The 24,694-nt window shown below is 37.2% G+C and overlaps 1 protein-coding gene across 1 annotated transcript in view; it reads right to left on the reverse strand.

Annotated features, from left to right (window-relative positions):
* LOC121430300 overlaps window positions 1-23,034 on the reverse strand; it is a 34,337-nt gene extending 11,303 nt beyond the window's left edge. The window contains exons 1-7 of the mRNA XM_041627579.1: window positions 21,713-23,034; window positions 20,399-20,543; window positions 12,899-14,084; window positions 9,772-9,887; window positions 3,631-3,768; window positions 2,460-2,616; window positions 110-251 (exon numbers count right to left, since the gene is read on the reverse strand). Coding sequence (XP_041483513.1) covers window positions 110-251; window positions 2,460-2,616; window positions 3,631-3,768; window positions 9,772-9,887; window positions 12,899-14,084; window positions 20,399-20,543; window positions 21,713-22,929 — 3,101 coding nt within the window. The 5' untranslated portion in view covers window positions 22,930-23,034. The remainder of the gene's footprint in view (window positions 1-109; window positions 252-2,459; window positions 2,617-3,630; window positions 3,769-9,771; window positions 9,888-12,898; window positions 14,085-20,398; window positions 20,544-21,712) is intronic.
* Window positions 23,035-24,694: the final 1,660 nt, after the last annotated feature.

Genomic DNA, 24,694 nt, shown 5'->3' on the forward strand with positions numbered 1-24,694 from the left:
GACAAATCAAATTTAGTTTAATAATACATACACAACCAAAAAAATATATGAAACGAGTCGAGCAAATATCTTAGTATGGTTATGAAAACATCTTGCATTTTATGCATACCTCAGACAGCCATTGTATTCCCTTTCCTTGATAGCATCCTTTCCATTTCTGAAGTAGATATTAGCAATGTGAAGATAACAGCTGACTTTAGCTCCACTTTCTGGCATGTAGTCTACAAACTCTTTGAGGACACGAATTCGTTCTAGAAAAAAACATACCGTAAAACAGACAAACATAATATATATATATGAATGTGTGTGAGGGTGGGTGTGGGGTGTGTATGCTTGTGTGTGAGGGTGAGTGCGTGGAATACTGTGTGTGTGTGTGAGAGAGAGAGAGGGGGTGTGAGTGCGTGTAAGTGTGTGGGTTTGTGTGTGTGTGAACAACCATCCAAAAACCACCAAAAGTCGCCAGGGAAAGTTCTCTGTTATAGCCAAAATAGTAAATTGGTCGCCAAAAAGCAAAAATATCGACAAAAATGAGATTATCTGATGACATATTTCTTCATCTTTATAATGCAAACAAAATTGAGTTTTAAATCTTAATAGAAAACAAAATACAAGAGTTTCTTTGACCCAAGATTTTGCAAATTGATTGGAAGTGAACTCAAGTGAACACAAACTTAAAATGCTGTTTTCTCCTCATTTTCGGAAGCCCTCGCTTTGTTTTCTCTGCATTCAATCCAGTAATTGAGTGGGTTATTGATGATCAAGTTTGACAAATCATAATTTTACAGCTTAGGATGTGCTTGTTCATAGTCAGTAAAAAAAGATCTCAAAATTCATTGTGGGCGACTTATTGTTCGTTATTGGGATGGCTGATCACACTATATGCAAACACGAGAACCAAAGTCGAATTGATCTCGGGAATAGACCAGTTCGTAGTTTCTTCATGGACAATTTTGGTCAAATGACCTTTCATTTCTCATTTCTTTCATTATGATAGGCAGATTTCAAAGCAAGATTTTACGTAAGCTTGCCTTACATAGCAGGATGAAGAAATTGAATAGACCTGGGGCCTGTTGCATAAAACTTTTTACCTGAGAAAACTCAGGTATTTTCAACCTGAGTTTTTGCCCTGTGTTGAAGTCATTGGCTGAAGTCAGACTAACCTTAGTTTTCAGTTTTTACCGGAGTTTTCTCAGGTAAAAGTTTTATGCAACAGGCTGCAGGTGACAAGAATAGCACACCAATGAACACTTTATGGAGGTATTGTTGCATTCCTACTTTGAATGCATAGCATAGCATGTTGCACAATGTACTTGGCAAACTGTGAAATACCAGTCGTTCGCGGACGTATTGTTTTTTTTTTGGAGGATGTAAATGAATACCACTATTCAAAAGAATATATGAATAATCAAGACATAAAAGTTGGTGCTTATCTCATTAGATTTTAAACCACCATGTCACTTTAATACAAATGACCTTCCTCTGATCGTGCGTAAAATATTTTGATCATGCGCAGAAAGGAACTACGAACTGGCTTATTTAAATCTCGACTAACAATGAATCATAATCATCAGAGTACTAATAATGCATTTAACGAAAAGAACAGATTTACCCAGGTTATATCACCACCACCACCACCACCGTAATCGCCATCACTGGCGTAAAGAATGGGGGCTTGGGCCATGGACCACCACAAATTTTCACGACCAAGACAAAGGGTAGAAATAATATTAAATGATTGGAAAATGACTTACATGTGATCTCGGAGTATCATGACAAAATCTATCACAACATTCGATTTGTGCATCAAAAAGTTCAATGTTATTTTTTAAAGAATTTTTTTGCCCCATATAACCCATGTCAGGCTACCTCAAACATTTTGGCTCATTACGCCACTGATACAAATCATAAACCTTAGGATATTTCAAGCTACGTGTAAGAACGATGTATAAGTATTGACACAGTCACGTCAGCCCAAGCCCTCATTAAAGGACAAGTCCATCTCAACAAAAAGTTGATTTCAATAAAAAGAGAAAGATCCAGCGAGCATAACACTGAAAATTTCATCAAAATCGGATGTAAAATAAGAAAGTTATGACATTTTAAAGTTTTGCTTAATTTCACAAAACAGTTATACACATCCTAGTCAGTATGCAAATTGGGGGACTGATGACATCATCCACTCACTATTTCTATTGTATTTTTTTATATGAAATATTCTGATTTTATATGAAATATTCAAATTTGCTCCTCATTGTCAAGAGAAACAATGATCACTTCCTCCCTGAACCTGTGGAATAAGCATTGTTTAATACTATGAATTGTATGGTTCAATCAACTTATTTTACATCCGACTTTCAATTCAAGAAATTTTCAGCGTTATGCTAGTTTGATTTTTCTATATTTATAAAAATCAACATTTTTGGGGGTGGACTTGACCTTCATAAAGGACCAGGAAATACCTTGGTCATTTCTTGGTGCAACCCATGCTCTGATGTCGTTCAGACATTCCTTGATGGATTTCTCAAGATGATTCGACCACTCGTCCACCATGCAGCTCCTTTTCCCGTAAGCGATCTTGAAATACTGCAGTGTATATTTGAAATACACATGAACCACCTAGGTGCAAAATGAAATGGTGAAATATCAGTGGTTTACATAATAATGATAATAAATACTAATGATAATAATAATAATAATAATTATCATGATAATAATAACGTAGTTCTTTTATAGCGCACATCACATTTTTAATATGTCATAACGTCCCTATATGCTCTTCCAAAGGACTTGGATATTATTACCCTGGCTTTAATTAGCCCCGCAGCCTTGCCAGGTACCCATTCACCTCACCTGGGTTGAGTGCAGCACAATATGGATGAATTTCTTGCTGAAGGAAATTACGCCATGGCTGGGGTTCGAACCTACCCACCCACCCCCATAGTGAGAATAATTGGCGTAACGATGGGAACTATGGCGGGGGGGGGCGGGGGTGCTGATGTAAATTTAGAAAGAAAGAAAAAAGTTTCACTGAAAAATGAAGACCCATTTAGGTCCAGAGATTTTGACAAGTCCTAAAAAAAAACTTTCACCAAAAAAAAAAATTATTTCATTTTGGTGACATTTTTTCAATATTTCCACATCTACCAGAACTCATGGGGTGCTGCCTATGGAAAATAATACATGCATCACCCCTAGGACAACATTGTGGGTGCTCAAGCACCCTCGCCTCCCAGTGCCATGGGCGACCAAGGGGGGGGGGTAAAAATAAAGAAATTTAAAGGGGGAATGTAATACAGATAAAAACAGGTTTACTCGCTCGCTTGTTACTCTTTAGATATTTTTTTCGCTACGCCTAGTTTGGCCACTTGCTCACTGCGCTGCTGGGGAGAATTATAGTAATAATAATATGCAAAATAATATACAAAATAATGCAACTCCACTCCAACCAAAATAGATGTGAACAAATCAATCACAAAACCTCATGCCTTCTAGCCGGCTTCCAGCTAGGCGCTAGGCATCTACTGTGTATAGATTGGCGAGGGGTATCAATAACATGCTACACACGGACTGCTGGTAGAGAGTACTTTTATATATGAACTAATTATACCAAGGGTAGATCATTTTACAAACCTTCAGCTCAGAGGAATTCTCCTCCATCTTGAGTTTAGCGAGCTTCCAACAAGTAGTGCCAGTATTCTTAGCGGCTGAAACCAAATCCTCATCCTTTGAGGAACTTGTGTAAGCCTTCTTGTAACACTCCAAAGCATTCTATACATAAAATATATTGTTATTTATCATTAGTCCTGTGCTTGGTCCTTAAAAAATGTCTATCCCCACGACTACGACTGGTACTATATACTTCTCTAACTATAACTTCTTCCTGTGACCAATTTATCATCATCGTTTTCACTATTTATTGATATCTTATTCTATTTTGGCAAAATAATATATGAATAATCGCTTTTTCATATACATAGACTACTCAACATGAAATAGACAAATGACAAATGCCACACCTGAAAGAATATTTTAAAAATCTAGGAAGTGGTGACCTTATAGAGAACTGGTGAAAATAACTCGACAAGCACTATATGCAGAATAATTTGAGTCCAAAGCCAGTAAAAACCTTCGTCTTTATTCTTATCAATTATCAGATAAGTGCAATAAAATATTCATTGTAATTACAACACCAGGTACGACTAAGATGTTTTAGATTTTGAATCGACCGTTACTCCAATAAGAACGATGGACATAATGGATATGGATGATGCCGCCGCACACCTTACGACTGTTCGCGATCCGATTTTGAAACAAACCGCAGTTTGCTCATTTTTGGAAATGTGAATGGAACGTATCATTTTATTAGATGTTAAAATCAATATTGAAACAATACTAATATAGCCATTTTGAAAGATTGCAAACCTTTATTTTGGAGTAAAGGCCAAACTATTTTCATATCGTAGCCAATCATACGACTGTTATGACGTCATTACGTCTTTATATTAAATTTGCTTTTATTCTAAGAAGGATGATAGCATAGTCACAGATCTAAACATAGTTATTCGTACGGTGATTTCGAAAATTACACAGTAAGATATTCCAGTTCTCAATATTAGCATATTTTATATATATCAGTAGAATTGTAAGATCATTTGCATTCATTTATTTAGTTATTTCTTCTTCAAGGATATTTATAGCATAGAGTGATTAAGAATATTCCAGAATGTCTCAGTAGAGCTTTGTTAGGCATTTCTATTTTAGAATAGGCTGAATAATTTTGGTTATTTCTGGAATACACAGAGACGATACAGACTGCTAAACAATTATAGACTACAACACAATAGAGACTCTTAGTGGTAGTGGAATAGGATTAGCTATTTTGTTTACATTGTTAATTTCACTGAGGTCATCCAAGGTTCTTCTAGAAGTAGACTGCTCTAGAAATTGGCAGAATGTTCTTTTTGTAGACAATACTAGAAGGTTCCAGAATAGTGAATAATTTGAATGTAAGCTGGTAGTGTTTTCAAGGACATCAGATCAGAACTCCGAGTTTCACACAAGACTTTATGTCAGAGCATAGTTTATTTCCAACTCGAATACAACATTAATCTTCAGTGGAATTATTTGCACGCCATCAATGAACTGTTTGCAGTTACTTTGAGAGAGGAATTCTCAGTTCTCATCGACATCATCAAACTGTTTTAATGAACGCTTTTCAACCCATGGATTGCTGAAACTGACTGTCAATCATCATCACAACATCGTCTTCACAGACATTTCAATTCGTTACAGTGACTCTTGTTATTCATCATGCTTTAACATCAATTTCATCATTGCCATTATTGTGAATTTTAATTTAAGGAATCTTCGCCAACCAACTTGGATTTTATTTGGATTTAAAGGACTATCACAAACTCGGATTGCACATCTAAGTCTTCAAGACTTGTAAGATGTTTTGTTTTTTGTTTCGTTGATTGATATATTTCCTGTAATAAAAGAAAGGAAAACAAATTTGAAACTAAATTTTCATTTTTATTTGTTGCAGTATCGTAATGCAATAAACTATCTCTCAATATTCAGAAAACCCATTTTATACATTTCAAGCATAACAATATCCATGTGAATAATAATCCAATTAATATTAACATTGACAACAATACAATCGAAGAAAAGAAGAGTTCGAAATTCCTGGGTGTTATTATTGACGAGAATTTAACTTGGAATAATCACATAAATCATGTTACACTATGTATTTCTCGAGCCGTGAGAATTATTAAGTTAAAGTTTATGTTACCACGAGTAACTCTGTTTTTACTATACAATACACTAATACTTCCTTACATAACATATTGTAATATTGTTTGGGCCAATTGTGGAACTACCAAACTCAACCCTATTCTCACCTTACAAAAGCGGGCTCTTCGTATCTGTACATGATCGTTTTATTTTTCTCATTCTGATCCACTATTCTGTAAGCTCAAAATATTGAAGGTTTCTGATTTGAATGTCATGCAAGTTGCAGTTTTTATGTTCAAATACAAAAACCACCAACTTCCCTCCTCATTTCAAAATTTATTCAATCTCAGTAAACAGTACAATTCACACATACCCTACCCGTATTTCTGGAAATTTTCACCAAACAAACCCAAAGTTATTAATAACTCATAAATCAATTAGACACCATGGCCCCGACTTATGGAACAATTTACCCGCAACTACAAAAATGTGTTCCTCACTTTATTCCTTTAAAGCCACTATGAAGCGCAACCTAATATCATTGTATTCAAATCCGCCACATTGACTATACTTGTACTTTTTTTAATAATGAATTTTGACCCCTCCTCTAGATCTTCTAATGTACTTGCAGTACACTTGCACTTGCACCACACTTGCACTACACTTGCACTTGCACTTCATCCTCATGACCTCTTGTCATCGCTCATGACGACGGTCTCCTGCATTCTGAAATTTAGTTAAATAATATTTTTCATATACTTTTTTATATTCAGAAAGAGATTGTAAATTATACGTGTGTCTAAAATGTATATATATGTAAAATCTATGTAATAATTGATTATGTTGTATTATGTTGAACATGTGGAACGCAGAAATAAATTTCAAGCAAACAAACAAACATCAAATTCTACTACGTTTTATTCAAAAATTGAGTCGCAGACCAAACGTAAGTTGTGCGGTCGCTTCAAGAGATATGTCAAAGTCTTGGAAATAAATAGGATTCTTTTTTAATATGGGGCGGGGGCAACATAATGGTGACGTGGATTTTTAATTGAATAACGAGGGATAAAATACAGTGTAAAGAAACGGTGTCAGGTGATAATGGCAGAGGTAAAAATGGCAGAGGTAATAATGGCAGAGGTAATAATAGCAGAGGTAACAATGGCAGAGGTTAATATGGCAGAGTTAAAAATGGCAGAGGTAATAATGGCAGAGGTAAAATTGGCAGAGGTATTTAAAAACAGCAGAGGTAAAAAGGCCAAAGGTAAAAGTGGCCGTGGTACACTAAAAGAAAAAACCGTAGATTCTACCCCCCCCCCAAAAAAAAAAATAAACCGGTTTTACAGAAAAAACACAAATAATTTTGTAAATTATAACAGGTGGCCTTTCCACAATTTTTCTACAATCTTACAGATCAGATATGTTTTGAAAAAGGGGAAAACAGTTTTATTACAATAAATTTATAAGGGAACACGCACAAAATCCAATTTTCTGTAATTTTACACAAATTCATGTAAGATTACACAGTGCAGTAAGATTACAGGTGTTCTCCAGACTATGTTGCAGGAATTTTTTATTTTTAAGTATAAATTTTTAAACAGTGTAAAAAATGGCGGAGTTGAAAGTGGCAAAGGTAAAGATGGCATAGGCAAAAATGAAAGAGATATGGGGAGCTGGTTTGTTAAAAAGCCGAGAAAAAAAATTCACTCCAAAATTAAAGGGGATTTGGAAACAAAATATATTTCAACTAAATGAAGTTATTTTGGGTCAGAAAAAGAATAACAACAAAAATAATAACAATTAGATATAAAACAATGTTTTTTCTTCTGTCTGAAAAATAACAGAGATTTTTATCAAATCTTTTCATTTTAGTATACCAAGCTAATTACCAAGAGGGTCTGCTAACTCTGCTTAAGGTGTACAAAATACCCAACAGCGCTTCCGCTTCCAAGGGTTATGACCATCAAGGCGTTTATATCATATTGGTAAAGGTTCAGGATCTTCTGTTATGCAAAGAATCTGAACCAGACGGTCCCCCTCGATCGAACCTGAATTGGTTTACCAGTCAAAACAAGATTATTTATTGATTTTCATAATCAGTTACATATTCAGTGCCAAGCCTGGGAACGCATGCTTATTGTCATTCAAATACTTAAAGGGGAATGAAACCTTTGGAACAAATAGGCTTGTGTAGAAACAGAAAAATCAAAGAATAAAGAAAGTTTGAGAAAAATTTGACAAATAATGAGAAAGTTATGAGCATTTGAATATTGCAATCACTAATGCCATGGAGATCCTCCCATTGGCAATGCGACAAGTATGTGTGATGTCACTGATGAATAACTCCCTTTGGTGGACTATAAAATACCCTCAAAATGTCTCTTTTTGCTTTTTCTTATGATGATACAAACTCTCTCTATCCATGATGTATTCTAAAAAAAAATATGTATTACATGCCCTCATGTAGAAAGAACATATGATCTATGGATAGATGTGATAGAACAGGCAATTTAAGTGAAATATATACTAAAGTAATGGGAGAGTTGTTCACAAGTGACATCACACATCTTTGTCGCATTGCCAATTTGATATCTCCATAGCATTAGTGATCGCAATATTCAAATGCTCATAACTTTCTCATTATTTGTCCGATTTTTCTCAAACTTTTGTTGATCTGTTTCTTTGATTTTTCTGTTTTTACACAAGCTATCTTGTTCCAATGGTTTCATTCTCCTTTAAAAAGAATAGTACAGACGACATTACAAATAAGGACATAATATTTAACCACGATCATTGGTGACAATTTCAACGTCTAAGCTTTCCCCGTTATGTTCTCTATGTTTCCCCCCGCCCCCTAACCCTCTCTGTCTCTCTACCTCTCTTAAGTCTACTCTTCCTCCTTTTTGCATCGGTAAACCTCGCAATACTTTAGATGTAAAAACCAGCCAGACAAAAAGGAATGTAATAAAATGATGAATGAGAATAGTGCAGTTTCATTTTGCTCCTGATATATTGAATGAAAAAATATCTGTCCTTTGATTTCTTTTTGAAAAGCCTTCACGGTACACCACGAACGAATTCGTAAATAGCATTGTTAGGCCGATAAAGACATGATGAAATGCCTAACCGTGAAATTCACTTCTAATTTAATCTATGTACATGCAGGGGCTTGTTGACAATTCATTGTATGGGGGTTTAAGGCTGGCCGTATTTTACCTAGAGCAGTCATTTTTACCTCTCCCATTATAACCCCTGCCATTTTACCTCTGCCATTATTACCCCTGCCATTTTTACATCTGCCATTTTTACCTCTGCCAGTTTTACCTCTGTCATTTTTATCTCTGCCATTTTTACCTCTGCCATTTTTATCTCTGCCATTATTATTACCTCTGCCAATTTTACCTCTGCCATCATTACCTCTGCCATTTTACCACTGCCATGATTTTTACCTCTGCCATTATTACCTCTGCCAATTTTACCTTCACCATTTTTACACCGACCGAAACAACAAATACCCTTTGATCTTCCCCTTTTCTTCTGTCGTTCCTTTATTTTGTTTTCATTTTTCTTAGTATGCAAAGATAAAGGAGCATTATCAGTAGACATTCTTTGCAGTGATGTAAATTTTGATTTGCTAACAATTTGAGTTACTAATGTCATAATTCTACATGCGAATTCAATTTTAATGAAATTAACGTAAGAGATTATATTAAGAAGGATTCATTACTACAAAATTATAAGGTAAATTATTGAAAAGTGGTTTAAAACGAATTTTAATACAAACTTTGTATGACATCATTGACATCTGGATTCATTTATCGTGTTTATTGTAGTCATGCCTTACTTTGGCACAAAATAAAGATTTACATCACTGCAAAGAATACCTCCTGATTGTCCATGCTCTACCTCATATATATGGTTTGAAATTATTTGGTAGAACATACTCTTCCAGTCCATATACAATGAATGTGTATTCACGACTTATTTTTTTTCCTTCCACTGGGGATTTGTGAGGTGTCATTTTTTTTTACTTACAAGGTAGTAAGCCATTTTGCTCTTGCCACTGTCATGCTCACGTGCTTGCTTGAAGAAAGCGTTCCCCTTTTCTCTTGATATCCGAGAGGTTACAAAGTTTGTTGTACCGGTCGAACCTTCATACATAAACACATGAAATATCATTTAGCATGTGTAGAGAGATCAACATGGTAGTTTAGGGTATTCACACTGGCGGTAATTCATCGCGATGATTCGTGCGGGTTTTCTGAACGAGAACAGACAAATCCGCGTGAAACTCCGCGATGAAAACCGCACGAAACATCGCGATGAAGACCGCACGAAACATCGCGAGTCATCTTGCGTTTTTCCTAACTTCGCGAGTAATGATCCGAAACTCCGCGGTGATTTGGCGCGTTGCCTATAGGCGTCACGCGCGTAAAACATTCCCCATAGACCAACCGCGTAGCCAGGATTTCATTTTGGAGGGGGCGGTAAATGCACGCGAAGCGTGCCAACAGGTGCCAACACTTACAGAGCGCGCGAAGCGCGCTCCCTAGGGGGTAGGTGCAGGGAGGGGGAGTTTCCCCCTCCCTTGCGAAGCGCGAAGCTTTTAGTGTTTCATAAATTAAAATGAAAAGGAGCCGTTTCTCTTGTCTCTAGTACCTCCAATTCGGTTGACTATATTGCGATTTTGAACCTTGTTTTCAAAAGTGATTATGAACGCACAAAAGAGGTATACAATGGAGGAAATTAAAATGATAATAACTCCGCGCGGCAGGACAGGAGATGAATGTATACAGGGAAATGACATGAAGTTTAATACAATTTGATAAAAACAATTTTCATTTAATACGACACGAATTCCATGCCTTCCTCTTTTTAAATTAGGAACCTGTTTGCCCCCAAATTATGGTTGTTTATCCGGGGGGGCCACTTCCATTTACGAGTGGATACCATGCGCGACCATGGGGTCTCGAAAAGCACCCTAAACACGTAATTTCCATATTCTGAAAATGCACTCCTTAACAAGTATTGGCGTGCGAAAACCTACCCTTAACAAGTATTGGAAACAAAACGATACTCTTGGCAAATATTCCCTGAAATGAACCCCTAAACAAGTACAGGAATGTTTTATTGTTACGGGTCCTTCGGTCGTCGGCTTTACCTTATTTGGTTTGGTACGACCCCACCTTCTACACCTCGCGCAAATCAGACTCTAAACACGAAGTGTTGGCGCAAAAAGAACATCCTTTACAAAACATTTTAATTTTGTTTTATCATCCCCGCAAATTTGACCCTAAACACGTAATTTCCCTAGCAAAATAGATACCCTTTTTTCATTATTTTTTGTGTTTTTGACACCCTTATCACGTTACGTACGTAACGTGCCCTATCGTGAAAAGGACATCCTTTTTACGTGTTTTTTTAGTCGCGCATGGTATCCACTCCTCAATGTAATTGCCCCCCCCCCCGGGTTGTTTATAGTAATGAGCTGAAAAGCGGGAGAAGCTGACTTTATGGAGGTGACGGCAGAAACTGATATAAAGATTTTACCCGCTCGGAGCCGACCAGACCAGAAGTTGCGCGATCAATTGAAAAAAAAGATAACTTCATATATTTACTTCGGCCTAACCTTACTCAAATTCATGCCATAATGTATACAATTTTAACTTTAACTGGCAAGAAGCACATAGCCATGATAGCTGAGGTGGAAAAACAGGGTTAGAGAAAAGGTGGGGGAACAATGGAGAACTTCAATATTGTCATTTAACCGCGCGCAGCGCGGAAGCAAAATTCATATATGAATTTAGAGCAAGAAGAGTGAAGGAGTTTCTCTTTTGAGAAAAAATAAAGAATACAAAGAAAAAACACAAAGCTACCTTTCTTCCCTTTCCTCCCTTCCCTTTTCCTTTTCTCCTCTCTTTTTTCCCTTCTTTTTTTTTCTTTTTGGGGACGTTTTTTTTTTTTGGGGGGGGGGGGGCGACCGCCCCCCCCTGGCTACGCGCCTGCCATAGACTTGTGTATTAAAATTGCACTTTTGAAAACTTCATAAAAAATAACCGTGAAATTAGCGGGTCGAATGTTACTACCATTGGATGGGCTCTGACATTCCATATCTGACCAGAGATTTTAGCCAGCTCATTTTAAACATAAATCGCAATTTATAAAGATAACTATGATGGAATCAAATTTATCAACTGAAACAGTAAAATAGCCCTAATTCTTCCGCCAGTCAATAGTTCCAAAGTCATTGATATATCTTCCCAATTTGGGCAAAGTTCAGTAGTTACCATTTCTAGAACCAGTGTTAGATTTTCAATTATATTCATACACTTTTGTCAAACAGCAATATCAAATTGAATAAAATTCGAATGGGTTGGGTCGAACGAATATCTTTAGCCTTCCTGTTGTAATAAGGTTCATGGAACATATAGGCAAAGCAAGCTGGGTGTTATGCAAGAGACCGCGATGCTCTTACGGGTCCAGAAATATCGCGATGTTTTGCTCCAGTGTGAATCAAAAGGAGGAAAGATCGCGATAATCTTGCGAGTCTAATCATCGCCGTCTTTAATTAGAATACCTCTTAATAGGGGAAGGCGGGGTAAGTTGAGCATAGGGGCAAGTTGAGCCACCAGCCCCAGGCCAATAATGAATGAGTCAGACATTGTGGTGGTGCCATGTATTGTTGACCCATAGCATAACCCCTAACCCCACAACATTTTTTTCCACTTTGAAACAAAAAGTAGTTTTTTATAGGGAAAAGTATGAATTTCAGCCAAAAAAGTAAAAAGAGTGTGAAATAGATAAGTGCTTTATACACACACACGTCTTTAAATATAGTAAAGACATGATAACAACATTGTTAGTCCAGGTATGGATCTTCATTCTTGCTAATGTGCTATACGGGACCATGGATTCTGTACAAAAGACACATTTGCAATTTCTCTTCAGCTCCGAAACTCAGGACGAAATTGCTGATCTGTCTGGTTCACAAATTTTCGACCTCCGAGGTGTTTATCGTCATATTCGACTGACATTTTCAATAAATTTACTGTGTTCTTGGATACGCCGTGCGACGTGGAGCGAAAGCACCTGAAAGGCACCTTAAAATATTTTAATTGTCGGGAGAATACCAAATGCAAAAATAAAATTTCCCTATACTCACCAGCACATGACGAGTAATTTGCTGTACTTTCTTTATGATCGTTTTTCTTCTCTGTTCCTTGAAGAAGATTGTAGCCGCCAAGAGACCCTACGTTTTGACCCAAACCTATTTCAGTGCAGTCAGTGTCTACCCTTGTTGGAGAGTTAAACGTGACTGATTTTGCGAAGTATCCTTTGGGTCCGACGTACAAATCGAATTGCACTGTATCATGGATTGCCACGGGTTGGTACAAGACTGCAGAAATATGGAAGAAGATCTTGTTATATGTCATATCACCATGATCACTCTTAATAAATCCAAAGCGGCGTCTGTTTAGGTAACGCTTAACCACGCCAGATGCGTTACTAGCTAGAAGTGTCTCCTCATTAGCAGTTTCGTCATCAGCGTCAGACTCAGAATTAGAATCGTCATCACCCGATTCCAAATTTAGAACCTCGATCGTCTCAGCGAAGTATCCTTTTGGACCAACACAAAGATCGAACTCGACCTCGTCTCCGACTTCAATGTAGTCCCCCGACACTTCCGAGATATGAAAAAACACTTTGTTGAAAGTGTCATTGACGCGGATGAATCCATACCGACTTTTTGTTCCATAGCGCGTTACGACCCCTTGAACACCATTTTGAATAAGTTCCTCAGAATCGGATCCTGACTCGACGAAATCCTCATCATCTGAAGTTGGAAACGTGATACCTTCTGCAAAGTATCCCTTGGGTCCCAAATACAAATCTAACTCCACTTTATCTCCAACTTCGATGTCTTCCCCTTCAACTTTTGAGATATGAAAGAATACTTTGCTGTAAGTGTCATTCACGTGGATGAAACCAAAACGACTTCTTTCTCTGTACTGCGTAACAACCCCTTGTACACCTTCCTCTAAAAAATACTCCTCGGAATCTGATACGGAATCCTCATCATCTGAAGTTTGAAACGTAATATCTTTTGCAAAGTATCCTTTTGGTCCCAAATGCAAATCAAACCATACCTCGTCCCCCGGTTCTATGGATCTGTTCGGAACGTCTGAGATATGAAAAAACACGTCATCGATGTCATCAAGACAAGGGTCCGACATGTCTGATGGGCGTATAAACCCAAAATTGCCCTTTCGTTTAAACTCCACAACAACTCCGATAGCATCACTGTGTACGAGGGTAGACATGACCAGGCGGAAGAGACTCGCTATTCTTTTTCAACTATATTTGTCTCAACAAGTTTCCCAAACACAGGCAACGAATAGTCACAATTAGGATATTAACCAGGCAACTAGATTTTAATGGCGATTTTCAAAATGAGTTAAAGATTGTTCACGTATAACATTAGTATTAAAAAAGTAAAAATCTTGCAGAGTAATAGATCAGACGTAGGAAAGTATTCCTGCAAACGTATGTGGGAAAATCCCATCCATATGGAAGGTATGGAAGGCTGCTCTCAACATAAATGACTCGTAAACTTCGGAATGGCTTTCACACTGCTGCGGAGAGTTCGCGCCTGTCCGATACGTTGCATACGCATTTATGCGACATGGCTGGAGTTGTGGCCGGGCAGAGAGTTCCAGTCACGCGAGACGAATACATACATACATACATACACACATACATATATATATATATATATATATATATATATATGTAAATATATATGCCACTTCCAGCGTCTACGAGATGAAAATATGGAATCCCCTGAAAGAGATACATTGTATCTCATGCACTTGAAAAGGGGTTTGGGTCCATTTTTCATCAAATTTGATTTTTTTGTCTCAATGTGTAGATTTTTAAAAGCTCTATAAGTTGATACCAAAGAAAAGTTGAAATTCTCATTAAATAGTGAGCTAAAATTGCTAATAATAATTTTTTTTTCAAGAAGGGTTAGGTCAAATTTCAGTTTGGTTGCAAAAGGTGTTAGGTCCGCACAAAATATTTTTGGAAAATAATATCTTAAAAAATATGAAGACAGGTAGATTTCTTTAATACACATTTTTATGTTCTTGCAAAGAAAAGTCACTTTTTTAATAAAAATAGATTGGATTCATTTCAGTTTGCTTGCAAAAAGGGTTAGGTACACAATGATAATTTCTAAAAGAATATATAGAAAATAAATGAATACAGGTAGATTTCTTTTATACCCAATTTTATGTTCGCATGATAGGGTAGTACATCATGACAATGCATGAAGTTTCTCGTAAGGATATTGCAATAAGTGAGAATAAAAAAACGTTTTTTTCTCGGAATGGTCCAAAGTGGATAACCCCTTTTGCAACCAAACTCTTCATATACTGCACATGTGTGTATGCAAGTCTACATTTTATCAAAATGACATTAGGGAGCTTTTGATAACAATAATCATATCCACACGCATAGGTAAGCTCGATCTCCCTCGTGCAAAGAATTCCAGGCGTGCGATAGTTCAGTGAGCTTGAGTATTACAGCTACTTGCGAATTATGTGGTGAATTCCGCCCATACATTATTCATGCTGATGCAATTGTTGCTCGTCAAAACGCAAACATGACAAAAGGTCACGGACTCGGGATTCCCAGATCGGGGATTTCGGGGATTTCCCCAGATTGCAGTTTGTGATGTAAATATAAGCCAGTTTTGAGGCGATTTGCGTCATCATACTCCTATGCAAATTTGTAACGCATATTTGTTTATTTGGATAGAAAACATGCTATTTCTATTCTATACAGAGGCGTAACAGGGGTCGGTGGCCAGGCCTGGGAGGGGGGGGGGCGTCAAGAGCCAAACATTTCCCAGTCATATCATGGTATGAACCAGGCAAAGACGTAATGTGGCAAACAAAATTGAGGCGGTTAGATTTTGCGTGTGAATTCAAATTGCGTGCGAAGCGAGCGAGCAAGAATTTTGATATTTTGATTACAGAATTCCAATTTTGTGATAGATAATAATTGAAAATAGTATCACCATTCATCCTTCTCTCTTCCCTTTCTCTTTTTTTTCTTGATCTTTACGACACTGTGAACAGGATTTTTTTATGATCGTGCGCGAGCATTGTGGGCGAAGCTCTATGATTCGCCTACAAGGGAGAGGCACAGTAAGGCGCGTGTGGCAAAAAGTTGCCGAGGGAGCGAAGCGAGCGAGAAAAAAAATCACATTTTCATGAGAATCTAACTTTGAGATAGATTTTGACATGCTATTCAAAGTAAATGTATTACATTTTTCCTTTGCTTTTCTTTTTTTCCTCCTTTCTTTTTTGTTTGGTTGTAAAACTTTTTGGCGCCATGGTCCGAGCTCTTCCACACGACAGTGCTATGCGGGAGGGGTCCGATGCAGAGCCCCTGGATCCTCTTGATATAGCCATTTTAAACCTACTTTCACACAACATATTGATTTAACGCAGTTGAGTGATAACCCAAATATTTTTAAGGGGCACACCATAACAAAAAATGTGTAAAAAGTCGCTAGCGAGCCAGAAAGAGAAATTACAATTTGAAACTGAATTCTAATTATGTGATGAATTATTACATTATAGCAAATAACATGTCAGTAAATTAAGAGACTTTTATAGGAGGAAATTATAATTTAACAAATTTTCGGCATTTCTCCTATTTGTTTTAAGATCAGTTCGCTCGATCTGTAATGAAAATCATAAGATCAGTATGCTCGATCTGTAATGAAAATCATAAGATCAGTATGCTCGATCTGTAATGAAAATCATAAGATCATAAGTCAGAAAAAAATGGAACCAGTGGGATTCCAACCTACCATCTACTGCTTTCCAGGCAGCGACTCAACCACCAGGCTATTCTGCTTCACGGCTAAGCCACGATGAACTGGAATTCAAAATAATACCCTCGATCCTCTTCGAATCCCACTGGTTCCAATTTTTTCTGACTTATGATCTTATGATTTTCATTACAGATCGAGCATACTGATCTTATGATTTTCATTACAGATCGAGCATACTGATCTTAAAAAAATAGGAGAAATGCCGAAAATTTGTTAACTAAATAGCATGCCACATTTCATTGTTTTCCATTCATTTAATTTAGTTGCCTCCTTTATTTTCTCCCCTTCCAGTGGTAGCTTTAGAGATTCATGCCATCGATCTTTATTCCAGTTCTTTATTTTCAATCCTCGACAGCCTGTTCGTGTAATCTTGTCCCTTTTCTTAATTTTCCAATGTAGCTTTTCGCCCATTCCATTTTACATTCATTTCTCGCTTTTGTTTGCCTTTTTTGTCATCTTTTGATCTAGTTTCATTTCTTACTAATCATTCTTATGTATTAGTATTTTGTGATCATTTTGTTCTTTCTCACATGTCCTCTTTTCCGTGGTTTCCCCCATTTCTTCCGTTTTCGGTTTTTATAGTTTTCTTTTGGCACTTTTCCCATTCCCGTTCTGCTGTTTCTTCTTTTCGTTCCCTTTCTTTTTTTTCTTTCCTTCTTTTTCTTTCTTTCTTTTTTTTCTTTCTTTCTTTCTTTCTTCTCCCATTGTTTTTATTTTCGCCGTGAGTGGTGAGCTCTAGAATATTTATGAACTTCAATAATTATGCAATTCGATTCAAAATCAAGAAAAAAAATAAAGCTTTCTTCTAATTCTCCTAATAATCAGTGGCTTGAATAAGCTCAATTTTTGAGCGGGCCAAATATGGTGTAATGGCAACATTATAGAAAGTATTGACGGAACAAAGCGAGCGAGTGATAATTTCGACATTCTCTTGTAAAATCTCACTTTGTATCAAATTTTGACATAAATATTCATTAAATAATATATCCTTTTCACCCTTCTCTCTTTCTTTTACTTTCATTTTTTCTATCTTGGTCATGATTTTTTTTTGGGGGGTGGAGGCAACGACAGGTAAAAAAAAACCAAAGCCTTTTTCGTGAAAAGCTTCCCTGGTTGCCCCAAAAGGGTGCGTTAATTTTGCTCCCCTCCCTCAACTCACCCTCTTGAGAAAAAGCTCGAAAGAGTGCGGCCACCCCCACGTTATCCCCGCTCCGCGAATGACGACGAACGTCACAAGCCATTATTTTCTACCTTACCTGTAGGCCTACACCTCACGGCTTCCATTATTTTTTTAATAAGTTTTTCAAGAATCTTTTCCACAAATAGAGTTTGGATTGACAAAAATTTTGACCAACATAAACTTTTGTTATCATTTTTTCTCAAGTAGATCAGTGCCTGTAATTCTTTGCTCACTCGCTTCGCAACTCGTATAAAGATTAATTGAAACAGTATGCAATTACTATCATAATGCATTATCCCATAGGTTTACGTAGTACACACTCCCTTACAAATCAAAAGGGAACAACAAGTCAAATTAAGAGTGGAAGCGCCGTGGTGTAGCGGTTCTGACTCTCGCCTTGTAATCACAGGGTCATGTGTTCGAATCCCACCATGGCCTAGCGTCCTTTGGCAAGGCGTTAATCCACTCTCGACCCAGGTGTTAAATGGGTACCCGGTAGGATGTGAAAGCCTATATGTAGTATGCCTAGCAATTGAGTCTTGGAACTCTTGTTGGAATGCTCCCCAGGGAGTGGAGAAGGTGCATACATGTACATTGTATGCGAGCATGCAAGGATCCGATGACCGGGGTTATAATATGTCTGTAAAGCGCTTAGAGACGTCGTTCCGATGTATTAAGCGATATATAAATGCGGAATATTATTATTATTAAGAGTATTTTGTGAAACCCCACGGATTTTTTTGACGATGTCAGCACTTTCTAATTTGAAATCAAATTTCGATCTTAAAAAGATGACAGCGAGGTTATGCTATCTTGACTTACCATTTTTCTAAGTTTTAAAAATGCACCACAGAGTGTGGATAATAATCTTGTGGTCGGGGTTGCTGAAACGTATTTATTTCCACAATATATCTACTCGAGTTTGATTTCAATTAAATTACGAGCCAAATATCATTTTATTTGTTGTCTAATGTGTTTATTTTTTAAGAAGATGCAATAAAAGTGAAACTATCAGCAGCAGCATCATTATCCACATCGTCCATCCCCCTGTCTATCGACATCATTATTGGCCAACATTATCGCCGTAATCATCAGCTTCATAATCTTCATAATCATTATTCTCATCATGGCCATCATCATAATCATCACCACCATAATGCATACCATAATACCATTATCATTATCTTTATTTCCATCACCATTACCATCATCATCACCTTCATCATCACCGTCATTTATCGTTACCACCACCATCATCATTATCATCATCATTTTAATCTCCATGATTAACATGACCATCATCATCTCCATGATCGACATCATCATCCTCACTATGTTCATCACCATCATCATTATCGTCATATTATTATTATTATTAATGTTATCATTATTATCATTAGTATTATTATAAGTAGGAGTATTTGAAATAATTAATATCATCATCATCATTATTGTTATTATTATCAGTAGTAGTAGAAGTAGTAGTAGTAGTTGTAGTACTAGTAGTAGTACTAGTAGTAGTTGTAGTAGTAGTAGTAGTAGTATTTTATTTTTATTTATTTTTATTGTAACATATGATCAGCCGAGGCTGTTTTACATCATGGTCCTGACTCACACACAGTAATGATGATGACATTATTATCAATGGTGTGGTGATTTTAATAATGATGACATAATCATCATCATAATCATTATTGTTGTTGTTGTTATTATTATTATCATCATTATCATGAAAAAATCAACACGATTATCACCCGTCATTGATTTGAATAATGACACCTTGGGAGCGTTTCATGAAAGGACTTGTCGGACGTTTTATCCGACAGGTCCTGTTTTATCTGACAGTTACTAAAGTAACATAATGCTTCTCAACCAATCAGAATCCAGGAAAGTTGTCAGATCTGACAACTTGTCGGATGAAAATATTGATGAAACACCCCCCAGGTAGGCTTAATTTACAAGTTTGACATTCAATTCAATTTATTTCACATTTGCATACACATACAACACATAAAATTACAGTGATAAAATAGGCATGTAACATAGGATCACACAAAATACACAGAATACAAATGCGTGGAATTCAACCAAATCCAACGGCCTATCAAGGGCCAATCCCAAACGGTTGTAAACATAAAAAAGAGTGTTACAAACAGAACTAACCTAGGCAAAACATACAAAACAAAAGAAAGAAAAAGACACAAAGACAAAACGGATAAAGAATCAATTTACGAGTTTATAAGATGATTTTTTTTTATATTTTCGTTTAAAGGAGTTCATTGAAGGTCAAGAGTTGAGATCGATGGGTAAACTATTCCAGAGAGTGGGTCCAGCTTATTCGATTGTTGTTCGTGGGAAATTGTGTTTGAAATCTAATAAAAGTTTTCAGACTGTCTGGTAATGTAACTACTAAGAGATTTTTGTTTTTCCACAAATGAATCATCATAGAGTGCGTATCAAAAAAAAGTTTACACTTCGAAAAAATCCTGTAAAATCATACATTTCAATTATCCTGAAGATTTTTCTACATTTTAACATTGGTCCAGATCCAGTTAAGTCAAGCCGACATAACGCACTCTGATGTTGGCATTTATCATCGCAGAAGAGAAATTGACAATAGAAACATTTTGTTTTCTGCCCTGAAGGTAACTCCTAAACCAGTCAAGGGCTATACTCCTCTTACACCGTAACGTTGTATTGTTCAAAAATAAGATTGAATCACTAATAATACAATAAGTCCAAAAATGTACCAATTGTGAGTGTTATGTTTTCAAAGGCCTTTGCCATCGTAAAAAAATGAATTCAAGTAATGCCGTGTAAGTAGCCCTGTCTAAACCCACACTTTTTCGAATACATAATATCATTTTTGCATAAAGACAAGATGGCATTAAGCGATTGGATTATCAAACGTTCGAATATCTTCGAGATTGTTGATAATATTGGTCTATGACATAGAATAAGACTGTTTACTCCTTTCTTTGGGTCTTTTTCTATTTGAAGTATTTTCACTGATAAATGGTATGTCAAAATTAAAACATGCATATAATGTCAAATGATCACTTACATCTATGTCAATTATTCCAGAGCTCAAAATATGTTCAGGTCTATTCGTAAATATGTTATATTATAGTGAATGTAGCTGAGTAAAGAGTCGTCATGAATATTCATTAGGTGGGCTGATAATGTCACATCCCCACTTGTTCTTTTGTAGTTTATTATATGAAATTAGGTTTATTCCCTTTTTTTCCACCGAGAACTAGAAAAAAATTGGATCAACAATTGATTTAGTGCATTGGATATTTATTGCTGCAACTTATTTCATGATAAGGGAAACATATTATTCCCACAAGTATGAATCAATGAAAAAAATATTTTATGTAATGACACAAGAAAACGGAAAGTGGAGACGTGACATCATCAGCCCACCTAATGAATATTCATGACGACTGTGTTCACAAGATATTGCTAAACTTTAAAATTCAATAACTTTGTTATTTGTTATCCGATTTTGATGAAATTTTCAGCATTTTGCTCAGTGAATTCTACTCTATTTTTGTAGCTATAAATACTTTCAGCCCGGGCCCTTTAAGTATTAGGGGGACAAAAGAGAAGGATGCCAATATAACTGTAGCTTTGTCAACATTGGAAGAATACAGAGTTTATTAAAGAAAAAACAAAGAGAACGGAAAACCAAGCGACGAACTACGTACACTAAATACAATACCATAGAGCTATAGCTCCATGGTTATATCTAGAAAATAACAGTCAACTAGACGAGTATTGAATGGCTACAAATGCACAAATTATCAATAATAAAAATGAATAAATGTTAGCTTGTCTGCATGCTTGTGTTTATTGATATAACATAATATTGTTTCACCGTTTGTAGCTAATCCCAGTAGTACAATTCATCATCGTATGGTGATTGTATTTCATCCAAATCCAAACTCGCGCTGGCATGGCTGGAGGATTTCTTGACCATGTTGACGAATTGCGCGTAATATCCCTTTGAACCTTTATACAAATCGAATGTTACCTCGTCTCCATTTTCGACGGAGCGATGCGACAGTTGCGATTTATGGAAAAATACTCTGTCCTTCATGGACTTCACTACAATGAATCCAAAGCCACGCTCATCTTTATACTGCGTTACGATCCCTCGGACACTTTCTCGTTCTACCCGGTCAACTCTGTCCTGGACGTTGTGATCGGAGTCGGAAGTTCTTGTTTCTTCATCCATTTCGTAACTAATCCAGGATTCACCATAGTAGTGGCATGCAACGCTCCCACTATGATTAAGAAATTCGACAGAATGCGCGTAGTATCCTCTGGAACCTCTGTTCAAATAAAAGCTAACCTCGTCTCCATTTTGAATATGCTTGTATGCTTTAGATTTATGGAAGAATACCCTCTCGTTCATTGACGTCACTTCTATGAACCCAAAGCCTCTGTCACTCCTATACTGCGTCACCACTCCTGTTCGTTGCTCGACTTCATCGTGGTCGTAGCCATAATATCCCATCGCTCCATAACTATCTGGATATTCTTCAAGTGATTCGTTGTCTGAATACCTTCTCAGGGAGATTGCTTTACTGTGACCGACTACCCGGACGGACTTTCCGTAGTGACCTTTCGAACCCTTATACAGATCGAATACCACTTCATCTTGAGCTTTGATGGCGGACTGGACTACTGCCTCTGAGCTGTGAAAGAATACGTGGTTGTACCTGTCGTTCACTCGAATGAACCCGAACTTTTTGTCGTCGTTGAATTTCTTCACCGTACCAGTTGCTCCCCTTTTAATGAGTTCATCTTCTGTATCACCAGAGGAGTCAGAATCTTCCATCTTGATCTTCTGCTTCGAGGATTCGACAAACTTGGCAAAGTACCCCTTCGGACCTTCGTACAAATCGAACGTCACGGCTTGCCGAACCTCCACGGGCCGGAACAAGACATCGGAAATATGAAAGAACACCCGACGGTAGGCCTTATTCACTTTAATGTACCCGAAGTGACGGTCGTCGTCGAACTGCTTCACAAATCCAGTCATGTCGTACTGAACTATTTGCTTGGATTCGTCTTTACTCCTCGGTTTCCTTGGCAACATGGTGACGGTCCGGATGACGGATTTGGTGAAATGAATGGATCCGCCTCGAATTGTCTAAAAACAAAATCAAAATAACACCACAAAACCACCTTGCAACTGTCAACAGCGTATATAGCCCACGATAAGGTGACTTCGTCAGTGGGTTTTCCCACCGAGAAGCGTTGTTCCAAATATAGAAATCCTCTATTTACCGACAACAATAATTAACGTACTGTAAATAATACAGAATGATTATTATTGTTATGATGCAGTCACATTTCCCCTACGGCGGCCATACGAAGAGTCGAAAACACCTGATTTGTTCATTTTTATTCAAACCACCTACATGGAGCTGGTACGAAAAATGTTATAACGGCTGTTTTCGAATCGCCATACGGCTGCCGCAGGGAAATGTGAGTGCGCCATTGGTGAGCAGAGAGAAGGATATAAGCATGAATGATAAGCTCATTGAAAAGTTTTTAAATGTCGTTTATTGGAGGGTGTAGCTGGAAAAAATCAGGGTGAATTTCATGGCATTTTAAAATGAAGAATTAGCTATAAGCTACTGAAATCCGTCTATTTGATTGGCTGATAGAAGACTTGTTGTATAGATTGGCCAAGGAGAGATTGGCCAATTGTTATTAAAAAAAAACCCGGGACCCAGCTAGATAGCTGCCACAATAAATGGATAAAAAGAACTATATCGTGTTGCATCCAGTGTATGCCCTGGGGTAGCATGGCTAGGGAGGGGAGGGGATGGGGTTGCCTAGTCTGCAGGCCCAGACCCGTGCTTTTCGCAAATAGCAGAGTCTGAAGTAGTGAGTCAAAATTTACTGTGTACTGTGGCTGGCTAGACATGGTATAATTATTGGTCAAAGCGCGAAATAAAGGAACCGGGCGCTCTTCGGGCACGGAATTTTTGTTTTCAGGACAACTTAACTGATATGGAGAACAGGCACCTATGACATGTATGAGAAAGGCAAGGGGCACTCGTTGACACATAAAACAGGTCCACGGGTGAAAGGGGCACAGGACATGTTCCTGTGGCACTTGGGGGTAAAAAGGGGCACTGATGCGAGAAAGGGCACCTATAAGATGGCAAAAGGGCACTTGCTAATGACATAAGACGGGTCCTTCTCAAGTGAAAGGGGCTCAGAATATATTCGTGAGGGACATTTTTTGGAGAAAAAAATGGGCACTGATAAGAGAAAGGGCACTCAAAAGGGACACTTAGAATGGGTCCTCTTCTGATTAAAGGGCACAGTACACGCTCTTCAGGGTGTTTTTTTTTCTTGCGTAAAAAGGTCGCTTTTTCAGTGCTTCACATAGTGGGGACACTGTACCACACACCCCGGTCCCCAGGATCGCCGCCCCTGTTTTATTGGAAATTGACCCCGAGCTGATGCACTCACTGGTCATGCTGGTAATTCCGTCCAGCGATCTCTACTAATTTTTTTAAAACAAGTGCACACCTAGTTACCAATAATGCATATAGCATTTCCATTTATTTGAAAGTAGGATAAAAGAGCATTTTAGATCTATTTATAGTGGACAACTTTAGTGAAATAGCCCCACTTACGTTTGATATTCGCTGAAAACGCAATTTCTTACTTTGCAATAAAAAAAATGATGTGTCACAAAGGCTTACCATTGATAGCTCCATGGGCTTACTTACTAAACATCATGATGTCTTGCATCTTTAAATGATTTCAGTAGCTTCTAAATTTTATTTCGAGTTTTCAATTATGATTTTTATGAAATCTGCCTCTTATTGCCTGAATTCCGT

The sequence above is a fragment of the Lytechinus variegatus genome, chromosome 16, assembly GCF_018143015.1.
Source record: "Lytechinus variegatus isolate NC3 chromosome 16, Lvar_3.0, whole genome shotgun sequence".
In the NCBI taxonomy this organism is placed as follows: Eukaryota; Metazoa; Echinodermata; class Echinoidea; order Temnopleuroida; family Toxopneustidae; genus Lytechinus; species Lytechinus variegatus.